This window comes from Aspergillus wentii (genome assembly GCF_001890725.1).
Source record: "Aspergillus wentii DTO 134E9 unplaced genomic scaffold ASPWEscaffold_3, whole genome shotgun sequence".
Taxonomy (NCBI): Eukaryota; Fungi; Ascomycota; class Eurotiomycetes; order Eurotiales; family Aspergillaceae; genus Aspergillus; species Aspergillus wentii.
This window is the reverse complement of record NW_024467834.1, coordinates 2,355,477-2,380,337: the sequence shown is the minus strand read 5'-3', so window position 1 is coordinate 2,380,337 and position 24,861 is coordinate 2,355,477. Positions and strand designations below refer to the sequence as shown.

The 24,861-nt window shown below is 49.1% G+C and overlaps 6 protein-coding genes across 6 annotated transcripts; 3 read left to right on the top strand and 3 right to left on the bottom strand.

The window, feature by feature from the left end:
* Positions 1–195: 195 nt before the first annotated feature.
* Positions 196–2,559, top strand: ASPWEDRAFT_170695 (uncharacterized protein; the record flags this gene model as incomplete). The annotated part of the gene is made up of 1 exon (XM_040830662.1): positions 196–2,559. One exon carries the CDS (start codon positions 196–198, stop codon positions 2,557–2,559), a length of 2,364 nt encoding a protein of 787 aa, XP_040690886.1.
* A 575-nt stretch (positions 2,560–3,134) lies between these two features.
* ASPWEDRAFT_26614 (DEAH-box ATP-dependent RNA helicase PRP43) lies at positions 3,135–5,581 on the bottom strand (the record flags this gene model as incomplete). The annotated part of the gene is made up of 3 exons (XM_040832874.1): positions 3,135–3,263; positions 3,321–5,187; positions 5,274–5,581. 3 exons carry the CDS (start codon positions 5,579–5,581, stop codon positions 3,135–3,137), a joined length of 2,304 nt encoding a protein of 767 aa, XP_040690885.1.
* Positions 5,582–5,794: 213 nt separating this feature from the next.
* ASPWEDRAFT_153051 (protein arginine N-methyltransferase) lies at positions 5,795–8,884 on the top strand (the record flags this gene model as incomplete). The annotated part of the gene is made up of 4 exons (XM_040829636.1): positions 5,795–6,199; positions 6,256–6,880; positions 6,953–8,523; positions 8,588–8,884. The coding sequence occupies exons 1-4, from the start codon at positions 6,104–6,106 to the stop codon at positions 8,882–8,884; spliced, it is 2,589 nt and encodes an 862-aa protein (XP_040690884.1). The 5' UTR covers positions 5,795–6,103.
* A 7,077-nt stretch (positions 8,885–15,961) lies between these two features.
* ASPWEDRAFT_50463 (UNC45-central domain-containing protein) lies at positions 15,962–18,597 on the bottom strand (the record flags this gene model as incomplete). Its single annotated transcript, XM_040837445.1, has 2 exons — positions 15,962–18,403; positions 18,517–18,597. 2 exons carry the CDS (start codon positions 18,595–18,597, stop codon positions 15,962–15,964), a joined length of 2,523 nt encoding a protein of 840 aa, XP_040690883.1.
* Positions 18,598–20,497: 1,900 nt separating this feature from the next.
* Positions 20,498–21,707, top strand: ASPWEDRAFT_108298 (TFIIH/NER complex subunit TFB4; the record flags this gene model as incomplete). Its single annotated transcript, XM_040827971.1, has 2 exons — positions 20,498–20,543; positions 20,632–21,707. The coding sequence occupies 2 exons, from the start codon at positions 20,498–20,500 to the stop codon at positions 21,705–21,707; spliced, it is 1,122 nt and encodes a 373-aa protein (XP_040690882.1).
* Positions 21,708–22,370: 663 nt separating this feature from the next.
* ASPWEDRAFT_108109 (threonine aspartase 1) lies at positions 22,371–24,229 on the bottom strand (the record flags this gene model as incomplete). The annotated part of the gene is made up of 5 exons (XM_040827946.1): positions 22,371–22,529; positions 22,586–22,695; positions 22,755–23,771; positions 23,847–24,046; positions 24,123–24,229. 5 exons carry the CDS (start codon positions 24,227–24,229, stop codon positions 22,371–22,373), a joined length of 1,593 nt encoding a protein of 530 aa, XP_040690881.1.
* Positions 24,230–24,861: the final 632 nt, after the last annotated feature.

Genomic DNA, 24,861 nt, shown 5'->3' with positions numbered 1-24,861 from the left:
ATCGGCGAAGAAAATCGTCCCCGTCTACACCTCTTTGCCGACTATCGACAACCCAACCCGGTCCCTGCCCACCCTTTTCCCGACGCTGTGTCTCTTCACTGGACATTGAGCCCAAGGAGGTGCTCAATTGGTCCCGTGCCATTCGCTTTTCCAATATATATTAATGGTTCGGCAACGCATTGAAATGTCTGGATAATGCAGAGGCTATGGTCCCGTGCCGCCCGCCCGCAGGCGAACTGCCATTGCGTCTCATGCGTGAATCCCGGTGCCGGTGCAGTTAGTTCAAGGGCTACGACAGCAGCAAGCAAGAGGCGGCTTCGCATTGGAAACTCGGTCACGGCGCTCTACACGAGTATTTTTGCGGCCGCGGCGTTGGCCGATGCTAAGGCCAAAAACCGACGCCGGAATGAATGGGAGGAGAAGATCGCGGCAGTGAGGGAGGAAGTCAATGTGTTAGCGGATGAAGAAAAACGCCTTCTTACGGCTATTGCGTCACGCAGGAGACAGCGGCTTTCCAATGGGTTTTCACAGACACGACAATACAGCACCACTCCCGCGTTGTACAGAAGTCGTCGATTTGACAAAGAGAACAGGAACGGATTAAGTCCTTCATTAAACGCAGCGGTCGAAAAACATCACGAGGCGGAGAACAATCCCGAGGTTCTCGAGAAGATCTGTAATGAAATGGGTTCTCCATTTGACGATGACGAGCATGGCGAAAGTCCTCTTGCTATGGAGCTTAAGAATACAGATGACTGGGCTTACCCGCACGATTTTCTTCGCCTGAAGGCTGTACGAAAGCTTGCGCTAAGGCAGCTCTCTCTCCGGCTTCTGCTTCGCCCGGCTCTTGCCCACGGCTATCTGGGTCATCATGTGAATTACAAACCCGACTACAAAGTTCCTCAAATGAACGTAACGGAGACCCTGGCGGAATTAGAAAGGATTCGACGCAGGATCCGCGACATCAAGAGATCAAAAGATCAGCCTTTTGAAGATTTGGTGCAGGGTCTCCGTACACATTTTGTTCCTCATCTTTGGAAAGAACAACATAAACTCGATGATGAACTTGAGCGCGATACCGAGTTATTTCTTCAAGAAGAAATGTCTCTACAGGAATATCTGCTGAGACTCGCGAGCAATTTGATGCAAGGGACTGATCCAGATCGACCACGCGCAGTAAGAATCATGCTCATGGCTTTCGCGAAATCTCGTCAAAATGATTTGGGGGAGCTGGTTCTTAGGACGCTTTTGCCTCACAAATTCCTCTTAACTTCCTCGACTATCGTGACAGTATTGTCTTTCTATCGGAAAACCAAGAATCTCAAGGATTTCGATTTGTTTTTGCAGATGTTGACGGGGACGGCGGGGTATCCGATAGACTTGGGCAACTTGGAATTTTATGAGCGTAAGGTGGTTAACGGCATTGAGATAGTCACACCTCCCCTCGATAGCGCCAATCCTGTCATCTATGCAAATTTGATAACAGCTGCATTACGCTTCAACCAACCCGGAAGAGCCGACGCTTGGCACTCAGCCGCGCGGAAAGCCGGATTCATGGATGACTTCAGCACTCTTTTTGCATATTTGAGATTCTATGGCATTCAAAAGGATTGGGAGAAGGGACTGTTTACGCTGAGAAGAGCCCTGGCTTACCTTGTCTCATCAACTGATCTCGAAGAACATCTCGTCGAACGAATGATTACATTGATGGTGCTTTTATGCGATTCATGTTACCGAAGTGACCTAGCCAAGTGTCTGATTGATGCCGCCGTTGCGTCCGGGTTTCCACGTGACCTTCCAAAAAAACAACGAGATATCACTTGGCCGGTAGATCCTCATTTTCAGCGGTGGCGGGAGGCTGCAGGTCCATCAGTACCTGAGATAGAGGAGAAGCCTCAGGGCGAGAAATGCCATTCCTTCGCAAGTATTATTGGAGATCAGTTGATGTACGAGGACTTGAGCACTTCTCAGCGACACAAAAACATGCTCAGATGGCATTCGCAGCATCTTTTGGCAGCCACTCTCGCCCAGCAGCACATGAGCCATGATGTGGCCTCTGAACAGACCCCGGAAGTTTCATCTAAGATTTACGTCGAGCCAGAATTTTCAAAATCCTCATCTAATGATTACATCGAGCTGGCCGAGCTGGCCGAGCCCACGGAAAATGAAAGGACAGAGACGCAAACCAAGGCACCTACGGCATCAAACGCACAAAATGAAGAAGTTTTGGCTTTGAAAGATGAAGTTTCACAGTTGAGAGAAATGGTTTTTGAGCTACGAAAAGCCCAAATAAAACAAGAACAAGCTAACAGGGAAGCACGCGAGGAGGCTGCGTTCGGCTCTTTTCAATCGCCAATGGATGGAAGGAGGCCTTTCCTTGGCCCTCTTCCAGGTCAAACCAAATCCTTTCACCATCAGGCTTCGCCCAGCCATCCAGGGGAAACAGGAACAAGCAGCTCTATCCCTGTGTCAAAAAAAGGCCAGCGAAGTGCAAGGTCAAATAGTAAGAAAGCCCAGGATTCAGAAACCCATTGGAAGCTCCAATGGACAAAGTCCTAGAAACTCCGGGTGCGGATCTTTCGAAGAGCACCTATTTTCCGAGATGATCTGACTGGTAAACACTCAAGCGTTGATTGGAGAAGCACACCTCGATTGTTTTATTATTCTTCTTCTTTATCTTTGATACCTCGATACTTTGTATATTATGTCATAACCTGGATATCTGGAGCCGGGGATGTATTAGAATATATTCGGATGTTTAAATGGGAAATCTCCATGACACTACTCTCTCCTCAGTTATATGGAAACAATGTTTGTTGTTAGCCATTGGAGTTTTACGTTTTACCTTAGAAAGACACTGCATTGCAATTTGGAGTTCTGGTTTACTTTTATCTGGGGTACTTGATGTTGATCTTGTATAAAGGGCCTTTGCAGGATCCAAAGTGTCTTGTTCAGTTCAAATATCAAGAAGTACATTTGGTCATGGCATTAACAGCAAGAGGCATATAGTCCAATGATACCATTGAGGGAGAGGACTATTCTATCCATGTCTTCAAATAATATAGACATCTGGAAAAGGTATAAAGGAAGCAAAAAGAATAAATAGTCTATCATTCGTCAAGTTGAAAAATCTCCTAGCGTCTCCTTCCAGGATCGGCGCGCATCTTCTCTTTACGCGACAGTCTTTCGGCGGCCCGTAACAGGGAAGAGCGAATCTCGCCCTTTGGAAAGCTGGAAATATCATAATAAGTAGGAGCAATATCCTAGTGATTGAATTAGCCCAGTTCTTTGTTAATGCAGGTAAATGTATTGAGACATACCACAAGCCATTCTGGTTTGACAGCAGTAATAGTTCGGATATAGTTTTTAGTTGTGAGCACAAATTCATTGTAGAGAACCCATTCAGCCTCGTGGCCCAAAACAGTAGAAGGATGCAAGAGAACATTTTGGTTGTCTTTGATGGTCGTGTACTGGCTCTTGCCTTGAGTTTCCTTCTTGGCAACTTGCATGAAGAACCCAGCGCACAGCGCACGTCGAATGTTTTCGTAGTACTTCTTATCCTCGAACGGCGTGGAGACCATTTCCAACTCTTCGCGCTCCATGATCCGCAGAAGTTGCGAGCGAACATTGTCTGCCGACTGGAGCGATCTTAGAGAAAGGAAGTGGTCATGGCACCATTGTTTGAGATTATCCTGTGCGTCGGGGCCCTTGAATGCATGGTAGACGTTCAAGAGGGTCAGGTGGTCGCCGTCAGGGTGGGAGAAAAGGTCCTTCATCTCGTCGGCGCGCTTTCTCTGAGAGGCGGGTCGCACAAAGACCTGTGGGACTGAAAGCAGAGCGGTGATCGATAGGATCTCGTTTGAGCAGTAGAACTCTGGGGAACTGATCAACATGACGGCAAGTGCAGGATCGAGTGGGAATTCTGAAGCGAGACGTCCCAACTGAGTCAGGTTGCCATCATCGTCAAGACAGGCCAGGTAGTTGAGTTCTTCCAAGGCTCTCATGAGCGTCTCCGGAGCTGGCGGGTCCATCAGATCGAAATGAACCAAATCGTCGATTCCAAGCTTCTTCAACTCCAAGACAGTGGACGACAAGTTGGAACGAAGAATTTCAGGGTAGGTCTGGTCAATCAATTCCTTCTTGAAGGCAGCCTCTGTGTAAAGACGGAAGCATTTTCCAGGGCGTGTACGACCAGCACGACCGGCTCTCTGCTGCGCAGAAGCCTTGGAGATGGGTGATACCAAGAGAGACTCGACACGGATACGGGGGTTGTAGATCTTCTGTTTGGAGAAGCCAGGGTCCACCACATATACGATCCCGTCGATAGTAAGCGAAGTTTCAGCAATGTTGGTAGACACGATGACCTTCCGTCCTGGACGGCCACCCGGTCGGCGCGCCGCGGGTGCGGGATCGAAAATGCGTTGCTGCATGTGCGGGGGAAGACTTCCGTAAAGTGGGTAGACCTTGAGGGGGCCCGCATCAGCTTCTCTGGCCATTTCATCTGCTTCGAGAGCAATCTTGCGCGAGGCATCTTCAATCTCTTCTTCACCTGTCAAGAACAAGAGAACATCTCCTTCACCCTCGGTGGCGTGGATTTGCAGCACGGTGCGGATGGCCGCCTCGACATAATCTTGTTCCGGCTCCGGGGTGTAGAAAACCTCGACGGGGTGGGTTCGTCCGGGAACGGCAAGAAGAGGAGCATCGTTGAAGTAGCGCTGGAATTTCTGGGCATCCAAAGTGGCAGACATAATGATGATCTTGAGGTCAGGTCGACGCTCAACAACCTCTTTAAGAAGACCCATCAACACATCAGTAGCCATCGTCCGTTCGTGAGCTTCGTCAAGAATAATTGTGCTGTAACGATTGAGGTTGGGGTCGTTCATAGCTTCTCTGAGAAGCATACCGTCGGTCATGTACTTGAGGACCGTCCTGGGACTTGTCATGTCTTCGAAACGAATACTGTAACCCACTTCATCTCCGAGTTTTACGTCCATTTCTGCGGCCACACGCTGGGCAACCGACATAGCGGCAACACGACGAGGCTGAGTACAGGCGACCATCTTGCGTTGGCTTTGGGGGAGGTCATCGAACAGGACGAACTGGGGGATCTGTGTTGTCTTTCCGGAACCAGTCTCACCGACGAAGACCAGGATTTGAGATTGCTGGTAAAGCTGGAGGAACTCATCTCTGTATAGGTTCAAACAAGCATCAATATCAAGACTTCAAGTGGGATTCCCAGGGAGAGGGCTTGAAAGGGGAAAGAAAAAACTTACCTTTGAGCATGGACTGGAAGATCTCGACGGGAGTGCAAGATCGACAAGTACTTGCTGGAAAAAGGCTGGCCATTGAAAGGGTTAATCTCCCCATCCTCGACCTTCTTAGCCAGAGCAGCCGTAGTTTGATGTCTCTTCAGCTTATCAAAGGTCGGGTTGCCTGAGGAGCCATTGTTCCATGAGTTAGAATCGCCGTTAGAGGACTCGTCGGCATACATATGAGCCAGGTAAGGATTGTCCCTGGGATCCGTCTCTGCCATCTTCTGACGTTTAGCGCGTGAACCACCTTCAGAATCCGAACGGCCCATGATGTGGGGAACAAGAATCGAGGGTGAGATAGACGGAGGGAAGGTGAATAAGGTGAAAGAGTCTCGATGGGCGTTTGGGATGTGGCTGAAGATTGCGAAAAAAAAAGTCCCAGATAGGCAAGTGGACCGTGCATCGCCACAGCTGCCTTATCAGGAGCCTCACCGCCTGGGTATTCTGCCGCACCCCACGACCCGCCGCAAGGAGAAATCACGATGGGGATGGTCATGCTGCTGTCTGTCTAGGACTCGAGTCGAGAGGGCGGATTTTCAAGTGGACTCCTTTGCATCTCCCTTTCTTTGCCGTTTATCCCAGGAATGACCGGGATATGGTGATTTAGGGCCACGAAACTGCTAATCCCATCTCTCCCAGGCGGATTTCCCCGTGTCAACAATTCCCCCTCTTTGTACTGCTCATATCAGCTTGCTGCAATTGACTGGCTACAATTCTAATTGTTAACTGATCCTACACTATCTACTCTTCTGGCTCATATTCTAAGGACGATTTGGATTCCAACCGCTAACATGGAGGAAGAAATTACTTTCTGCATTGGCCAGCACCAAAGCAATCGGCCTTTGCCCATCACTGCTCAGACGGTGCAGAGGGCCCATGAGAGTAGCGTATATCTGCCACTCCATGCCTCAATTACCTCCTTTGCTAATTTATAATTACGCAGTATGATATGCTTACCGCCCCTATCACCACTTCTCAATTCCATTCCCGGGTCCTCACCCTGCTCTCCTCTCATCTGTCGAGCTTGCAGAAAGCGACATGCGATCCTAATGGTACTATGGCGACTACGCAGAATATAAGGCCTCTTGTCATCCCCCAATTGACCCCTTCGGATACGCATCTGACGCCGAACGATGCGATGACTCAATTGGTGGGAGTTACCAGTTCGTGGATTGATTTGTGTTCCCCTGATCCGTTGATCGCGGACATATCCCGTCAAGTTCTCATGCTGGAGGTTGCCTATGCAGCTTTTTGTGGCATTGGTTATATTCTCGTTCCTGGGCCCAAACTCCACCATGGTAGCATGCATTCCGAGGGTGTGGGTTTCTATGCACGAGCTATCCAGGATGCACTGAATATCGGCCCTTATATCCAATTCCATATCTGGTTGAGAACTGTCGATAGCCCGGACCTTGAAGTTGACCAGATTGGCGACCTTGCCCCTCTAGCCCGTGAGGAGTTCCTGGTCTCGGACGGGGAACCAACGACAAAGGTGGATCCATTTGGGACCTGGGATGCTTGGGATACCGTTAGGAGAACCTGTAAATACCATGCACGACTTTTCGTAGGTAAGAATGAATTTTCTTTTGCGTTCCACGTCAATATTTTGGGGTGACTTGTTGCTAAAATCACTGTTTCAGCACTTTCTATGCCAAAGCATCTTCCACCCATGTCTGTCCAGTCTCGGTGGCATTCTGAGCCGGTCCATCTACTTACATTTGATGTCTCATCCTTTATCAAAAACCAAAAAGGATACCCTGTTCTTTCAAAAGCACATCAATCTCTGATCTCCAGGTTCATGCGTCTTCGAACGGCACCGTGGATCCTTCTTTGCGACGTTGGGCCTATTCCAGGAGAGGAGTCAAGCGACACCGTCGAAACCAACCGATCTAATCTACCAGGCTCGGAGTTTCCAAGTCTTGCCCATGCTGCTAGCACGACCAAGAAGTATTTCGATCAGACCCCTTATCTATCATATATTAGGAATCTTCAGCAACGACAGCCTTCTCGAACCCCTATTGAGAGATTTGGCGTAGGGTACCAAGACTATTTACAAGCACCGCTGCAACCCTTGACTGTCAATCTGGAAAGCATTACCTACGAAGTTTTTGAGAAAGACCCCATCAAGTACGACTGGTATGAGCGGGCCATTGCAAAGGCCTTGACCGACTGGGCTGAGCAAAAAAAGCCCACTTCCAACCCAGATGGTCGGGTAGTTGTCGCCGTGGTCGGTGCTGGTAGAGGTCCACTGGTAACACGGGCTCTTCGAGCCAGTGCCCAAACAGGCGTCGAGATCGACATGTGGGCCGTAGAGAAGAACCCTAACGCTTTTGTTCTTCTACAGCGTCACAAAGAAAGCACCTGGGACGGGAAAGTAACCCTTGTGCAATCGGACATGCGAAGCTGGAAGGGGCCTCGGGTTGAAAAGAAAATCGCGTCCAACTCGCCGCCAGCACCTGTCGGTCAGTCTCTCGGGATTGAAGACTCGCTCCTTTATTCAGGTGACGATGTAAAAAACCCAAAGGATTCCCCACCGTCGTCTGCCCGCCCATCAGTTTCAGAATACACCTACGCCCATGTTGACATTTTGATATCTGAGTTGTTGGGGTCTTTTGCCGACAACGAACTCTCTCCCGAATGTTTGGACGGCGTCAATCATCTCATTAACCCCGTGCATGGAATTTCCATCCCAGCTTCATACACTGCCCACTTCACCCCAATCTCAGCCCCGAAGCTCCATGCCGATGTCATGAACCAGAGCATTTCCAACCCCGCGGCTCCTGAAACGCCCTATGTGGTCATGTTACACGCAATTGACTTTCTTTCTACGAACCAACCCCCTGCATCCGCTCTCATGAACACCAACCTCAGCAATAGCAGCAGCAGCAGCAATCCTGTTCGGTCATCGATATCAACTCTTCCAGGAGGAACCGAACCTGCAACTCCTTACGTACAAACGGCTTGGTCTTTCTCCCATCCTAATAGGCATATTCCACCTCAGCCACTATCCTCTTCCACCGTCTCCAACTTGCACAACCAACGCCAAACCCGTCTGACGTTCCCTACCCAAAATCGTGGAGTGTGCCATGGTTTAGCTGGTTACTTTGAGACCGTCCTTTACCGCGATGTGGAGCTTTCTACGAATCCTGTCACTATGGACAGTAAGAGTGCTAGCATGATCAGCTGGTTCCCAATTTACTTTCCACTAAAGGTGAGTTTTCCCTTTTTCTTTCTCCTGTGTGAGACATAGTCAGACTGACGATCCCCCACCCTAGACCCCCCTAAATGTTCCCGACAATGGCGAAATAGTCGTGACCATGTTCCGACAAACCGATGACCGAAAGGTTTGGTACGAGTGGATGGTGGAAGTCTTTGCTCTTGAATACCGCGCCGGCGAATCTCCCCTAGGGGGACTGGCCAGCCCCCTCATGACTGGCGCAAGGACCACTTCGCCGGGTTCTGATAGTTCCAATGACAAATCCAAACAGCAGAATGGTCGTGGCGGTCCCCGACGTGTCAGGGTTGGAATGAGTGATCTGCACTCGAGTATCAAGGATGGATGTCTGATGTGATATGGGACCCACGAATTCGATTGAGTTGTATTTGTGACTTGCTTTCTAGCTGAGTTCAAAGACTTGCTGAAACGTCCCATCTCGGCTAAAAACTGAAGTGGGTGCTGCTATTTGCAGTAAATTGTTATTTTTCTTTTGTGATGTGTATGTTTTCCCATGATCAGATCTCATCAAAGCAGAGCCAGAAAAACGAAGAAAGAGGAAAAATTGTCAATAAGAGGAGAGACGAGAGGAGAGATCAGCACTCCGTGAAAAAAAGACTCACGAGCCATGTCGAAGACTTTGACTGTATTTATACCAAAACTCAAAACGAGCCAGATATCTTGAGGATCTTGATGGTTTCCTTCAATATATTCCATCCATGACAGATAAAACAGAACTGTACAAGGAGCAGTATAACAGCTATACATAGATAGAAAAAAAAAAAAAACAAACAAACAAACAAACAAACAAACAGCAACAACCAGTTGTTAAAACTGGTATCATCTTGATACTATGTGGTCAATATTGTTTAAACATTAACCAAGTAGATAGGTAGACCTTTGCAAGTAACGTCATCAGATATATGGCCAGCATTTACTAGGCACGAGCCAAAACATGATATAAGGTGCAAAAGGCAAAATGAAAAAAAATAATGACCGCCCCATGATTAAAGCAAAAAGTAGTAAAAATAAGTATGAGTCCTCCCGCTAAATCGCATGTTGAATTCATCAGAGAAAAATGGCTGGGTTGGACGTGTTGAAAAAAGTTCATATTAGGGGTAGAGGAAAACTTTAGACGTAAGCCTGGGGCTTGACGTGGAGGTGGCCGTTCTTCTGTTCAGTCGAGTCGAGAACAGGGATCTGGAAAGAGTCCTCTTTCAGGGTATCATTGATGGCTGGTTTGGCGACGGGGCTAGGGCGAGGCGAGGCAGCAGGCGTTTCGCCCTTTTCGTGCTCTGTGAGTCCCTTTCGGATAGCAAGGACGGAGTCAACGATGACGGCATCGATTCCCTCGACAACTTGGAGCTGTTGGTAAATGTTAGAAAATTGTTCCTTCTTAGGGGTTCTGCAGATTGAAATATCTGAACTTACCTTGACCTTTTCAGAATCATTGTTGATAGCTCCGTAAGACACGCAAACAAGACCAGATTCTTTCACGACCCTGACAAGTCGGGGGCAAAGAACAAGGCACTCGGCCTGCGTGACAACACCAAGTAAGTTCCATCGAGAGGCGAACCGAACTGCTTCCTGCAAGCTGCTGGCGCGGATGTCACCGATGGGGGAAGACCCAGAGTCGGTTAGGAAAAGGACGGGGATGGAGGGCTGCTTGAAGGAAAGCAGAAGACAGATGTCGGGGTTGAAGCTAGAGAAGATCATGTTGCGGCTCTGGTCCTGTTCGTAGACCTTGGTGAGGACTGTATCCACGAAGGAATTCAGCTCAACCGCATATGTGTCCATCTCCTCCGCCTCGCTCTCGTAGAGCATGGGGTATTCTATCGATCACAGTCAGATCGTCTTGTAACTGCTCCTTTGGGGGATGTAATAACTCACTTAGTTCAATATTAAACCCAACAGAGGGTGGTAGTTTCTTAAACAATTCCTCCAATGTGGCGAATGGTGCTTGGATGTGGTGGCCACGGCTGTTACCCTTAAATCCCTTCTTCTTGAAATCACGGGTGTGCTTAATTTTCTCATTGAGCTCCGAAGGGTCGTATTCAGAGCCACCGACAGACATCGATCGCTGACGGAGATTGGCAGCGGAGCCGTTTGTGCCATTTGTTCCGTTACGGTCTATAGACCCTGTAGGCGAACTTGACCGCTGAGAACGGTTGTCGCCCAACTGAAGGAACTGCTCCAGTGTAAGGGTATGAACCGGGGCATCGATACCCGTTTCACTGACCAGGAAATCATGGTAGATAACCGGGACATGATCCTTGGTCAACTGGACATCGAACTCGACATACGATGCTCCCAGATTTGCTGCCGCAATGAATGACTGGATAGTGTTCTCACCCAGCTGCAAGGAATTGCGACTGGCCATGTTTTTACCCAGACCACGGTGTCCCATGATCATGGTTGAAGAACTCATACTCCTCCAGTATGTCTGGTTTCCAGTGATCGACATGTTAGGGTGTTTGAACGGCGTGATGATAAGGAAATTGAACGTCACGGAACCAATGACCTCTAAGGTGTTTGCAGCCACAATAGGCACCGTCGAATCGCCCTTGAGGTTGATTCTGTGGGAACCGACAGTGGGCTTGATACTCGAAAGCAAAGCAACACCTCGTCCCACGATCTGATCCTTCGAGCCGGCATAGGTGGGGATCAGGTCGAAGAGAAGTCTAACCTTGGTGGGGTCTGCTGCATGGAAGACAATGGGCTCGGTAGCGATGTTATCCTGGACGGGAAGATCGATAAGCTCCGGTTCCCCATGTGCTCCACTGGCGGAAACAACCATGGAGAGAGCAGTGTCGAGCTGAGTAGAGTGGGCATTCTCCATGGGAATGCGGTCCAGGTTCACTGCCTCGGTAGTTTTCCGAATGTCCATAGTACCCAGGCTGACCAGGATCATGGCCTCGTCGGTAAGATACCGATGTCCAAAGGTTTTAATGGGCTCTGAGCTTTTCGTGCCAGAATTCCCCGTAGACGAAGTGCCATTGGACCGTCTCTCGGCAAGAGAAGACTGCGGAGGGGAAGACGGGGACGAGGAGAGCGTATTAGGCACAGGGATCGCTGGCTCTGGCTCTGAGACTTCTGGCTCCGGTGAAACCTCTGCGATGCGCCGAGCAATGTCAAGATGACCTCTCAATGCAGCATGTTCCTTAGCTGTCCATCCAGACGAGTCTGATCGTTCCATGTCTGCATTTGCCTCGATCAACAAATTCACAACGCCCAATGATCCATCAACACAAGCGATGAACAGGGGCGTCCAGGAATATGTGTTTTCAGCCAACTCTGTATCGGCCTTTTGGTCGTCGGTACCTTCCAATAGGATTTTGGCACATTTATCATGTCCGAAACGCGCCGCAACATGCAGCGCAGTTTCACCCTGGTCATCCTGATAGTTGATATCAACGCCGGCATCAACCAAAAGTTGAACAATGTCAACAAAATTGGCTTTGGTAGCCAAGGCAAGCACCGCACTCGACTTTGAAACCTGCTTGCGGATGGATACCTTGTCTTCATTGGCGCCCTTCCAGTTCTCCGCTTCAAGCAGAACCCGGGTTGTCAGAGGGTGGCCACCAACCACACTCAGGTGCAGAGGGGCCCAGCCGTCATTGTCCTGCCAGCGAGGGCTGTCGATACCTTCACGGACATCGAACATATCCCACGCCTGCAAATGCTCGATAATCACTTGGCAGACAACCTTGAAGCCGTACTGCGCACCATAGTGCAATGGGGTGCGTCCGGAAAGGTCTCTGGCAAGCAGAGCACTTCGCTGGTGAGGGCGGAGCTGATCTAAAAGGTGTGACAAAACAGAGACGGCTGGATCACTCCTCTCCAAATGCTGTGGCATATTGGACTCCTTCACCATGGAACGAGGCGCCTGCAAGGTGGGAGGGGCTGCGGGGGTAATGTAATTCGAAGTTTCCAGAGGGAAGTCGAGAACCATCGATGCGGTCTCCTCGGAGTCGGTAGTTGATTGCGCCCTCCCGATAGAGATGACTAGTCTGTGAATGCAATTGCGCTTGTTGATATCATCATCCTCTTCGAGCGAATCAATTCGGTCGAGAAGCACGGCAATGCAAGACTTGGCCCGGTAAAAGATAGAGCGCTGCAGAAGACTCTTGAGAACCTTGGGGTAGACAGCCTCGCCAGTCTCTTCTGATGCGGTTTTCAAGGTCTCGAGGAGCTCCAATAAAACATGGGTATCATCTTTGCGCAGCGACTCATCAACCGCCACAAGCATACTGGATGGCAAATTCAAGTTGGGGCGAGAAGGACCCTTCTTCAACGAGAGAGAAGAACGTCTGGAGCTAGCTTCATCAGACGCCTTCTGGTCACCCAGAATTGATAGCCAGTCGTTGATCTTCTTCAATGACTGGGTAACGCGGGCGTTGGAGGCAAATGGCGACGGATCGACCTTGGTCTCAAGGTAAATCTTCTGCGCCTGAACCTGCACCTTCTTGTCGAGCTTCTTGGTGATCTTGATGAAACCACGACGGTTAACCTCGCCGTACCATTGTAGCTTCCGCAATTGACCGCGGAGTTCGAGCAAAGCAGCCAGAAGATCCTCGAGATCCTCGTGCTCGAGACGCTGGCCAGTTTCCAGAGAGTTACCATATCGGTCCTCGAGCAATTTTAACCGGCGAGAAAAGTCGGCATATTTCTTGTTGTAAAAGTAATCGACGTCTTCGAGGTTTCGATCGAGGGAGTAGAAGAAACCTAGGAAAAATGAGTCAGTACAGCTCCGGGAGAGAGAAGAAACAAGAAACACAAGAACAAAAATAAACTTACCAGCTAAATCAGCCTTCTTGCCAGCCTTGACATCATCAGCAGCGGCCTTGATGACCTGCTTCAATGCCTTGTATTTGATGTAGTTGGTGCTCCATTCGGGGACAACATTTCGAGGCAAATTGCGACCAAACTTCATGATGGATGTGTATAGCTCCAGTTAAATCCTGGAGAACCAAAAAACAAAATTCTCTCTGCTGAAAACCGTCACAACCTCTAGCAAAGACTCAATGGTAGAGTCAAGCTCCAACAGCTATTAAAAGAGTAGGTAGATGGGGTTGGAGCGGGAAGATTAAACAAAGAAAGAATAAATCCGAGGTAAAAGAGAGAAGAAATGAGAAGTAGTCAACAAAGACGCCATGTGTTATTCTGCGAAAGAATTCAAGAGAGAGAAAAGGAAGCTCGACTCTCTTTTAGGGCAGAACAGAGAGTTGACGAGAATGGAACGTGGAAATATTATTTGGGGGGAGGGCAGATGGATGGAGGAATCGGATGGCGGAGGGTGGTGGCGGGTCCACGCGAAGGACTGTGAGTGGAAGAAACGAGAGGAAGCACGGCTCAATTGCCCTTGCACTAGAAGGATGCAGTCTGCACCGAGAAAAAGAATGGAAGATCAGTAACGGTTAATGATCAACAGGATGGGGTGGGTGGAGGAGGAGGAGCAAGATGCGGTGAGACAGACCAAAGAAAGCTGAGCGTGCACGGGATGGCGCATTCGAGAGGATGAGAAAAAAGTTTAAAAAAAAAAATAAATAAGAATAGGGAAGAGGAGGATTTTAGACTAAGGAAGGGAACTGATATTGAAGGCGAAAAAAAAGAACAGATAAGTGGGATCTCTGGTTCAGAGATAGTCTGGATAGGATGATGGCGGTGGTGGAGAGAACCACGGCGTGGGTTCACGCCTTACGCTGATTTGCTGTTGGTGGTGCCTGTGCCAGAGAATCGAAAGACTACGAAGAATTAGTTGAGGTGAGGGTTGCCTCCGTGGCAATATTGAGTGAAGATGAAGCTTGCAACCATGGGCAATCACATAATCGCCAAATGAATGATGCCACTATAAATATCGATGATGCTGCGAGAGCTGTGGTGCTACTGTAACTGAGCTCTGCTGCGTGGGGAAAGACACGATATCAGCAGCAGATTGTTCGAGACTCTTCGGTGGCCAATAGGAGAGGAGCAGGTGGGGCAATGGATCACTGATCATGTGAAAGGATCATTGTCTGTGTTTTAGATGCTATTTATCATTCATTTATACATAATGTTTGCTATCTATATCAACTATAATAATAAAAGTATCTGTTAGATATAATAATAAGGATAAGAATAATATCACTACCTATTACTTTCATGACATATTTTATTCTATTTAGTCTCCAGCCAAGCCAATAATATACAATAGTCAACTGAGACACCCTGACCCTTTCTATCTATCCACTCCCCCCACTACGTCAGAATAGCCCGGAACATATTCCATCTCATCCCCCGGTGCCCCCGTACATTCAACAAAAGCGGTGTATGCAGTACACTCTGTCCTCTCTGTCCATCATATGAAACTATTCTGTGTCTCTGTAGCATCTGCCAAGTCGGTACGTAGGCAAGGCAGGGGTTGGATCGACCACTGGTGATGTGCAGATTGATGTCCCGATATATTCGATGAGAACTCCTACACTAACCAACTACTATTACTATGCCTAACTATCAACTATGTAGGCCTTACTTCTGGCTTCTGTAGAATACCACCACGTGAGAGTGTCACAAACAACAACCTAACCTTAGTCCTTACCCGTGGCAGTCCATATTGCAATATCCCTTCCATCCCATCTCGAATCAATTATTTCTCCCCCTCCAAAAGAATAAAAATAAAAATAAAAAAAGGAAGAAAGAAATGATGATCAATGATCATCCTTTCTCCCGCTCTCTCCCCAACGATATCCGAAATCCCCGCTCCTCTGACGTCGATCGAACACCACCATAACATTACCCAACAGGGGTCCTCGCAGGCTCTCTCATCTTGCCCACTCTTCTGACAGGTCAATGTTTGCTGCATGATTGCATGTCTGCATCTCTCTCTCTTTTTTCTTTCTCCGAGGCAATAATAATCCTTCTTCGACTCTTCCGTATTACGACTTGTGGGAAATCAGATGATCATCCCAACAGGGAATCCGTCGGTAGTTTCATAGATAGAGCCGTACACTAGACCAATTCGATTTGTTTGTGTCTATAAGCACAGGGGGAAAGACTAAATAATAACCAAACGAGCAAATCATAATCCCCTCAATCACAGGGCACCCAGAGAAAAAAGATACCCTGCATCGGCGGATTTGGTGATGATGACCATGACCCAGACACCCTCCCAACGCTAAACAACCACGCATCAAGTCATAACAGCAAGCAGCATCTTCAAATAATAATTAATCGATAAAAACGCCCGCCTGCCTGATAACGAAAAAATAAAACGTAAGAAAAAAAAAAAAAAGAGACCAAGTGGATCAAACGCCAGTTCACCCAAAGCAATTACATGGCTTCATCACATATCTCGCGAAAGAAAAAAAAAAAAGGACAAAGAGAGATAAGGAAAAAAGAAAACATGACAGAAAATCATAGTGTCTGTACCTCGTAGGAGAGTACCGTCGTAGCACGTTTATTTGCCCGCAGATGGATCAATCAAAGGCTTCAAAGCTTCGACTCCTGCCTGGAGCACCGCGGGGTTGGATGTCTTCTTGATCGCGTTTGTCAACGTCTCGATTCCCCCGCTTCTCTTCACGGTTTCTCTCGCACGGACGCCGATTTCGCCGGTTGCAATACAGGTCAGGTTCCGCACGCAGGCCACTCCTCGATGCACCAGTCCGTCATCGTTCTCCTGGCATAGTCCCAGCAGCAATTGTACCCCGCGTGGTCGGTCCAACACGGCGGCAATGACGGCATCAAACTCGGTCAGCATGGCCAACGCTCCGCCGGATGCTTGTCGGGTCGCCATATCATCTGCATCGGTGAGTGCCAGCAGGATGTGGAGACGCTGTGCAGCTCGCTTGGTGCCATCTGCAAACTTGACCACTCCAGACTCGCAGGTCATTAGATTGCAGACCAGCTCACAAGCCGCCCGCTGAATGGTTCCGTGGCTAGAAAGCAACAGATCTTCCACGGCCGACCAGGCTTGTCGCACAATAGCTTCGGCGGCAGTCTCGTCCGGGTATGAGGCAAGGTTTGTCAGTGCGAGGAGACTCTCAAAGACGGGTAGCAGATCCCGTGGCTGATCCACGGATAGAACCGCGCTCTCGGGCGATGACAGAAGGGACACCAATGGTCGAATGGCGGTTGTGACTTGGGGGAATCCAGAGGATGGAAAAACATGGGCGGGGTTGACGGAGATTAGGATGCGTGCCAGAGCGTGTGCCGCATGATGCGTTGTCTCGTTAGGAGTGGAATCAGTGGTGGGTTGGCTGGGGGCTCCGATGCTGAGCAACAGCTTCACTGCGCCTTGTTGGGCAAGGGTGCCCCTGGATCGTCGGTCTCGGGACAGGGCCAACATGATTTTACTGAGGAGACCCTGGGTAGACGGCAAACCGACTTTGCCACACTCCATAAGAAGAGGCATGACACCAGCGTCCACAACAGCTTTGCAGCGAGCGATCACATGGTCGTCATCTTGAAGCGGATCCAGTGCCGCTCGTGCTTCCTCGGGAGAGGCGTTGGCATATGACTTGAGTTGCGATATCTTCTTCTCTTCCTCGGTCATATTAGGAAGAAATTCCGTGAGATTTAGAATAGTCATCAACCCGCCATATAGGACCGATGAGTCCGAAACATTCGCTTTCAAAGTCTGGATGAACTCTCGCAGAAAGGAAGCATCCTTGGCAAGTTGCTCCTTGACTGCTGGTCTCACAGATGAATAAGCCAGACCCTCAACAGCATTTGAAATGTTTTCGGCCTTTCGTTTCGACATCAGTCCTTTGAATCTATGAACCAGCTCGGGAACGCTATCCTCCTCCAGAACCTTACCGTTTGGTTCCGAGGGTACATTCTTCTCGGATGCCCGGAGTTTGGCCAAAACCACCGCAGCTAACTCAGATCCCTCGTCGCTACCATTTGTAAGAGTGTGCGACAACCAGTCAGAGAACTTCTTTGAGATTGCTTCACGGCAAGCACGGTTGATGGACGCAGCATTCAACAGCTCCAGCACCGCAACCTCGACCTGTCGGCTCTTGGCTGTTCGCGAAACCAAGGGCGTCAGGGAAGCCATGAATTCCTCCGACAGGAAAAGGCTAGCTGCGACAGTAGGGACCACCGGGAAGACGGCAGCAACGGCGGAAAATGCGACGACGACGTCGTCATAGCGAGCCATTTGTAACTTGGCCGACACCAGCTTGGTATACCGCTTCTCCCCGACCTCCTTGGAAACTTCGAGGTATTTAACCATTGCCATAGTGGCTTGACTTCGGAGCTCCAAGGGAAGCCGGTGGTCCAGAGATGAGACAATCACCTCGAGTCCCTCGTCATCGATCAGGTGTTGCAGTGAAGCAGCATCGACCGCAAGGAGTCGCGCAATGCCCTTGAGAGAGCGACCATCCATGTCATGGCCCGACTCCATCAGCTTGGCGATAAAGAGCTGGAAGAGCTCACATTCACAGTGGTAGCGGACATCCTCGGACGGCCACACGGCGCGGTCCAAGACGACAGTGTCCATACACACTGCCGCACCATCACCACGCTCATAGATTTCGTCAAAGAACGTGGTCACTGATATTTGCAACTGAGTCGAGAAGTACTGACGCACACTGACATTCTGGCGCACCAATCCCGATATAATATCATCCTGAATCGAGGATAGCGCATGTGGCGCTTCTGCCAACAGGAGCTTCAGGCACTCAGAAGCGACCTCCTCTGGTGGTTTGAGTCCATCTGTGCGCAAGTAGAGAGCCGCATCTTTTCCGGCGCTCTCATCCTTCTGAGAGGCGTATCGCCGACATAAGTCTAGCAAGTGGTGACCATTTTGCTCCTCCTGTTGGATCTTGAGGAAAACGGTCTTGACATCCGGGTTTTCTGGAGCCAGGGAAAGAGCTTCTCGGAGGTTTCGGGACGCGGCCTGTAAAAGAAATAGACGTTAGTAGATGTTTGGGAACGCATATAAAAGCGTACAGATTTAAATTGAAATTGAATGAATCATCAGGTAGAACATCATGGGGATGCAGCACAGACCTCACGATGACCAGCGTCGACCAATTCAACAGCTTCTCGAGCCAAATGTACAGCGCGTTCTTGACCCGTTGCTGGAACCATTTCAGGCTGGATAAGAAAAAAGAAGAAGCACGCTGCTTGGAAAGGCAGAACGTGGAAGAGAAAATGAGATTGGGTAAGAGAGGAGGGAAAGGAGGGAATCGAGGGGAAGGGAAATAATGAAGAACGATTTATTGGCGAAGCGGCGGGACAGCGGAGCAGAAGATGAACTGTATCAATCCACCCAGAAGAATCATTCACGACATGGAGACGAAGGAAGATATGGGGGAGGGACGAAGGCTGAAGATGTAAGCAGAAGGGGAGAAGCAAGTGACAGCTGAATGGCTTGCTTTTTCTTCTTCTTCTTCTTCTTCTTCTTCTTATTATTATTTCTTTTTGCCTCTTGATTATTATTTTATATTATTGCTGGAGGAGAAATGTTATCTCTGTATTACGTACGGGAGTCCGAGCCGGTCGGGATTGCTGTAAAATACGGTAACCATCCGAAGCCCCTCGTTCGGCACAAAGAACGACAGACACACGACGAGAGCGAGAGGAGATGGGATTCCGATGGGCCGGGATTTTACTTGCGGTGTGTCACCGTCTGAGATCTACATATTTCTGATATTGCTGATATTTATGAGATGGAGAGAACATTCCAGGACGAGATGGAAGATGGATGGAATGTCTGGGAGAGCACGGAGGAATGGATTGTAAGAGATTACCACAGCAGGCAAAAATAACCACCAGACAGACCTCGACATCTGATAATCTTCACTAAGAATAGCAAAAGAACATCATCGCCGGTATTCATCAATAATAAAATACCGTCGCCTTATTCATGCTGCGATGTCACAGATAACAGCATCATCCGCAACCAACCGCAGCCGGCCTTTCCCCCACGCCTTGCTGGATGGAAGCTTCCAAGACTTCCATCTTCCTCCATCCCAGCCAGATCGACAGCCAGTGTCGACACCAATGCTACCCCATCCTCTGACGAAAGACCGGTTTCACATGACTCCCCAGTGTAACTGTGATCTGGGCTTTCGTCCTGAATATTGGTTATGCTTTTCTTTGGCGGGAAGATCTACTAGGATGGCTTCCCCGGCTCCACTCAGATGGAGTCTCCAAGAAAATAGTCTAGTGCTCTGCAGTTACAGCCCTTGGATTTGGGGTTTAGTTATTGGGAGATCAGGGCCCTTTCCGCCTCATCTCAAGTCATCCGAGCATAACTGATGCCCTCCTTCTCCAATCATGCTTCTTCATGACGTGGTCAGTACTATCTCTTCATGCTTATGCTGATGCTGCAGCTGCAGCTGCGGTACTCCGTACCAACTCCTTCATCTCTATCGACGCCCAGCCTCATCCATACCACCCGACGTTCTACTTTGTACGCAGTACGCAGTATCACTGTTGTAACTAAATTATGTGGCTTCGTCAACAATTCACTGCCCCATTGACATTCCTCATCCTCAACAGAATCTGTCCAGACTTTGTAGACTGATAGCACTGCCTGCCAATCAGATGATATTCCCATTTGTCGACTCCGTATTTTACCCCGTACCCCGTAAATGGCATCTCCGTAGCTATCCAGACACGGGGTGGTATACACCGACCCAATTTAGGAAACATTAGGGTTCAGGGCAAGGGTAGCTTATCAGATCAAGTCACCTGCATCATCATCACGTGAATCTCCGCCAGAGCTTCCATTCAAGCCTTTCAAGTCCATCACCAGCTATCCAAGTTATCCATCCCACCCCCTCCTCAATATATCTGGTATAGCTTTGAGGACAAACGGATTACGGGGCTGAGAGGTAGTGGGATATCCGGAAAAAATCCCGAGGCTAAACAACGCCCCGGTCGATCATTTATCCTCACCCTGTAAATCACGATGCTATAGATTTCGTCTCTTGAAGCTCCTACCTACCACCTCGCCCATCCCTCTTCCTCTGATTCATTCAAGATGAATAGCTTGGATGCAACAGAGCACTATGAAACAAGTGCAAATGGTAAGATCGTCAATGAAACATGCCAAACCCCAGCTTGGCATTGGAAATAATTTGTGCGCTGACCGCGGTATGTCTATTTCCCATTTAGATCCGGCTCCGTCTCTCCTCACCGTCGTCATCGATACAAATCCCCACGCCTGGACGCTCCTCGAAGACTCCCTCCCACTGTCCAAAGCTATAGCAAACATTCTGGTTTTTATTAATGCCCACCTCGCCTGCAACTACGCCAATGAGGTCGCCGTGGTTGCTTCCCACAGCCAAAAAGCAACTTGGCTTTACCCATGCGAACAACATCCCGGCAGCAAATCCTCCACGGACCAGGATGGCGACGTCGCCATGAATGGTCCAGACCATTCGCCTGCCCAGGTAAATAAGTACCGTCCGTTTCGGATCGTCGAGGAACAGGTCACGCGCAACCTCCGACACCTCATGGAATCCACCGCTGCCTCGGATATCCAGGCCACAACCTCCACCATGATGGCGGGCGCCCTGACGCTTGCGCTGAGTCATATTAATCGGAGAACAATCGCCTGGGCAGAAGCTCATGGAGCGGATACTGCAGCGGGCGCAACAGCAACCGGCGTGGCCCCGAGCGGATCGCGATCTGCTGCCGAGAACGGCAATGAAGGTTTACAGTCGCGGATCTTGATCGTCTCAGTCAGCAGCTCGACCGACTCGGCCCATCAGTACATCCCTATCATGAATGGCATTTTCGCTTGCCAGCGCCTTCACATCCCCATCGACGTCTGTAAACTGAGCGGCGATGCCGTCTTTTTACAACAGGCCTCAGACGCCACTCGAGGAATCTACATGTCCTTGACAGAACCCCGTGGTCTATTACAATACTTGATGATGGCTTTTCTTCCTGACCAGCGATCTCGGAGACATATGGTTCTCCCCACGCGTGTTGATGTGGACTTTCGTGCTGCTTGCTTCTGCCACCGCCGCGTCGTCGACGTTGGTTTCGTCTGCTCCATTTGCCTTAGCATCTTTTGTGAGCCCCCGGCAAATGGAGACTGTCTGACTTGCGGGACCCATCTCGAGATGGGTGATTATGGGGCAAAGCCAGCTGTCGTGGCTCGAAAGAAAAAGAAGAAGAAGGCTCGTCCTAACGGCGCTTCTGGCACAGCTACGCCTATGTCTACCCCTACTCCAGGCCCTTGATATGTTCTTCAAAGCAAGCGCACTATCCGTCACTCCTAGTCGCGGAGAACTGAGCCCATTGTTTCCATACATCAGCCCAAGCCTGCCAGGCTTGAGTCGCTATTTCTCTTGTTATGCCTCCGGGGGAACGTCGTCTCATAGAAGAGGATGATATTTCAACAGATTTTGGTATATTTTTAGGGAATCTAGGACCAAGCACATGCAGCGGACACCCAACAGTCGTCAGACATATTCAAGTAACCGTGCCGGCCACTTTATCCGACATAACCCAAAGACTATCCGAAAAAATCACTAACATCACCCCCGCAGAATGTCCCAATTAATGATATGATAAAGTGCGAGGAAACGGTCTTATACTAGTCGAGCAGGCTCTGTCCTGCAAGCCAACATAGTATGCCCCCTGGTCCGTTCTCTGAAGGGAAGCATCAGGGTTGATTCGAAAGAATCATTTGGAACGAGCACTACATGCTATTGGATAGAAGTTAGCAATTTATTGGTCCTATAAGTAGACAGGGAAACATGAAATAACAATAAAAACAAACTGAAGGTCTGCGCCTTAGGTGTATAATGCCCTGGCGAATGGGTGACTTACTTTCTCTGATCGGTCCCTGCGGTAAAATCTCGAGCTTTGTACCTACAAACTGATCAGCCCGATTTAGTCAGTCATTGTTTTTGCAGATAATCAATGAGGTCATAGCAGCTTTTATGTACGTACCTCTTGTGTCGACAAGCACGGCCGCCTTGAGCAATGCCCCCGTTTCCACTGCTACGAGACATGACAGACACAGGTTTCTTGTCCTCACTACTCATGGAAGCGAGTGCCTATGTTATGTTCAGCCCAGGGTTCTGTCTGATGTCGCATCGCAGGTGACACTTACAAACGAGTCGGTGTTATGGCCAAAGAAAAGAAAAATCCCGTCAACGGTCTTTTTCACTGCCATGACTCCAATAGCACCTTGACAAAGGCTACCCCTCACACCAGGATGGTCTAGGGAACAGACATTAGTATCCACGAACAATTGATTGTCAGATAAAATATGAACTTACCCATAAAATCACTCTTGATCATTTCCCTTATAGCTTCGTCCTCGGAGACATATTCAAATGCACCGTCTTCGCATTTACGCTGGCTGTAGTAAACTCGCAATGCACAAGTACTGGCTGCCATAGTTGTAGCAATATGCTCGCCAGTTCCAGATGTCACAGTAGCCACAAAAGTTTTTTCAGGATCGTTGGGGTCAGCGGGAATTATATTGGTGCCTATGCCTACCAACGCTGCAGGTCCAACTCGACCACGATGCTTCATGCCAATACCACCGGAAGACGATCCTGCCGCAATATTTCCATAGCGATCTACTGCAATCGCTCCAACAGTGTCTGTAATATGATCGGCGTCTGTATGATGCTGGTTTGGTTCTCCGGGCGGGTCAATGTCCATAGATGAGTGGCCAGTCTCAGGGGGGACAGCTGGGTGCTCCGAGAGATTCACGTTTGAAGCGGAACTAGAGTCACGGAGAGCACTTCCTTTCAAGGCACCTGAAGTATTTCCCGTCTCAGGAAAAGCACCATCGATGTACCCACCGCCTTTGGCCCTGCTCGAGTCAGAGTACTCACTGTTTTGATCGGCTGGTGGAGTGAGCCCCTGTGCTTCTTGAGCTGAGGTACGATCACGTATGTTGTCTGCAGGTACGTAGTTGCTGGTTGGGTGGGAAGCCAGAGGAGAACTAGCCAACGAACTAGGTCCGATGCTACAAGGGGTAGCGAGTAATTGGGCCGGATGGACTGGAACAGGTTGACGGACGTATGCCTTGTGACTATACCGTGTCGGACTTTGCTGTCTCTCCCTCTCCGCGGCATCTTCCAGGTCATGTCGCCAGCGATTCCATCTCTCCTTGGCTGCCACGGATATTAGACCATCATGGGGGAGCACCACCAGCCCATGTTCGTATGCAAAGTCTACCGCGCCCGATCCTACAAGGAAGTTGGGAGGCACTCTCTGCAAAGACAGGGGTTTCGTCGAAGCTTCCAGGACCACTCGTGCCAATGAAATTGGATTTTTGACTTCTATAGATGTCCAATATCAGCAAAACCAATGAAAGGCTAGGAGAAGAAGAAAAAGCAGATTCAATAGAGACTTACGAGCCACTGCACCAACTGCACCGCTTCGTCCTTTGTGATCGACAATTGTAGCATCACACTCGACAGAGCCATCGATAGTTAGGTTACTGCCATAGCCTGCATTGGTGATCTCGGCATCTTCCAACAACATGATAGCGATTTCAACAGCGTCGACTGCGGTCCCGCCATTTTTAAGCATTGCCATTGCCACTTTGGCAGCACTGTTTATGGTCAGGTATCCATCGCAAGAGCAACAAATGCGCAGAGGATTAAACAGTGTGAGCTTGGTGGACTCACTTTTCGCAGGTTTCCAAATGGGCTCTTTCGTTGTGATGACTATGGAACCCTGCCCCTGCGTGGACAAAGATGGCAGAGATATCCCCGCCTCTTCTTGGACGATTCATATCGAATCGGGCCACTCTTTTGAGAGCGGGAGGTAGAATACTGCAGGACGAGATTAGGATAGGATAAGTCGAGCAGCCTTCGGTTTCGACAACCCCGGGAAAAAAGATCCACGGTGGGGAAAAAGTCAATTCGATGTACCCTAGGACAAGCTGTCTGTCATTTCGAATTGACCTCTCTATTTCTTGCTCTTTGATAGAGGGATTGATGGGACAAGAACGGTGCCCGAAGACAGGTGCCCCTCTTCCCTACTTTTTTTTCAGAGCAGCAATGGTGAGGATGCCAATAAGAATGACTGAAGCTAGAGGCGACTTTTTTTTTCTTTTATTTTATTTTTTTTTTTCTTTCCCGTTGATAGAGAAAGAAAAGATAGGAAGAATTTAGAGAAGAGCGAGGACTTAGGTGTTGATGGTAAGGTTAAGTGAATGACAGAAGGATAGAAGAGGGAGAGACAAAAACAAAAACAAAGGGTCCTAGGGAGGGGTTGTGCAGAAAAGAGAAATGGGTATCAATGAATAAATAATTACAGGAGATGTCGATGAGAGAAGAAGAAGAAAAGACGATATCCAGAAGAAATGATACTGGGTGCAGCACCTTCCGTCTCTTCACTCCAGCATCAATCACAGCAGAAGTA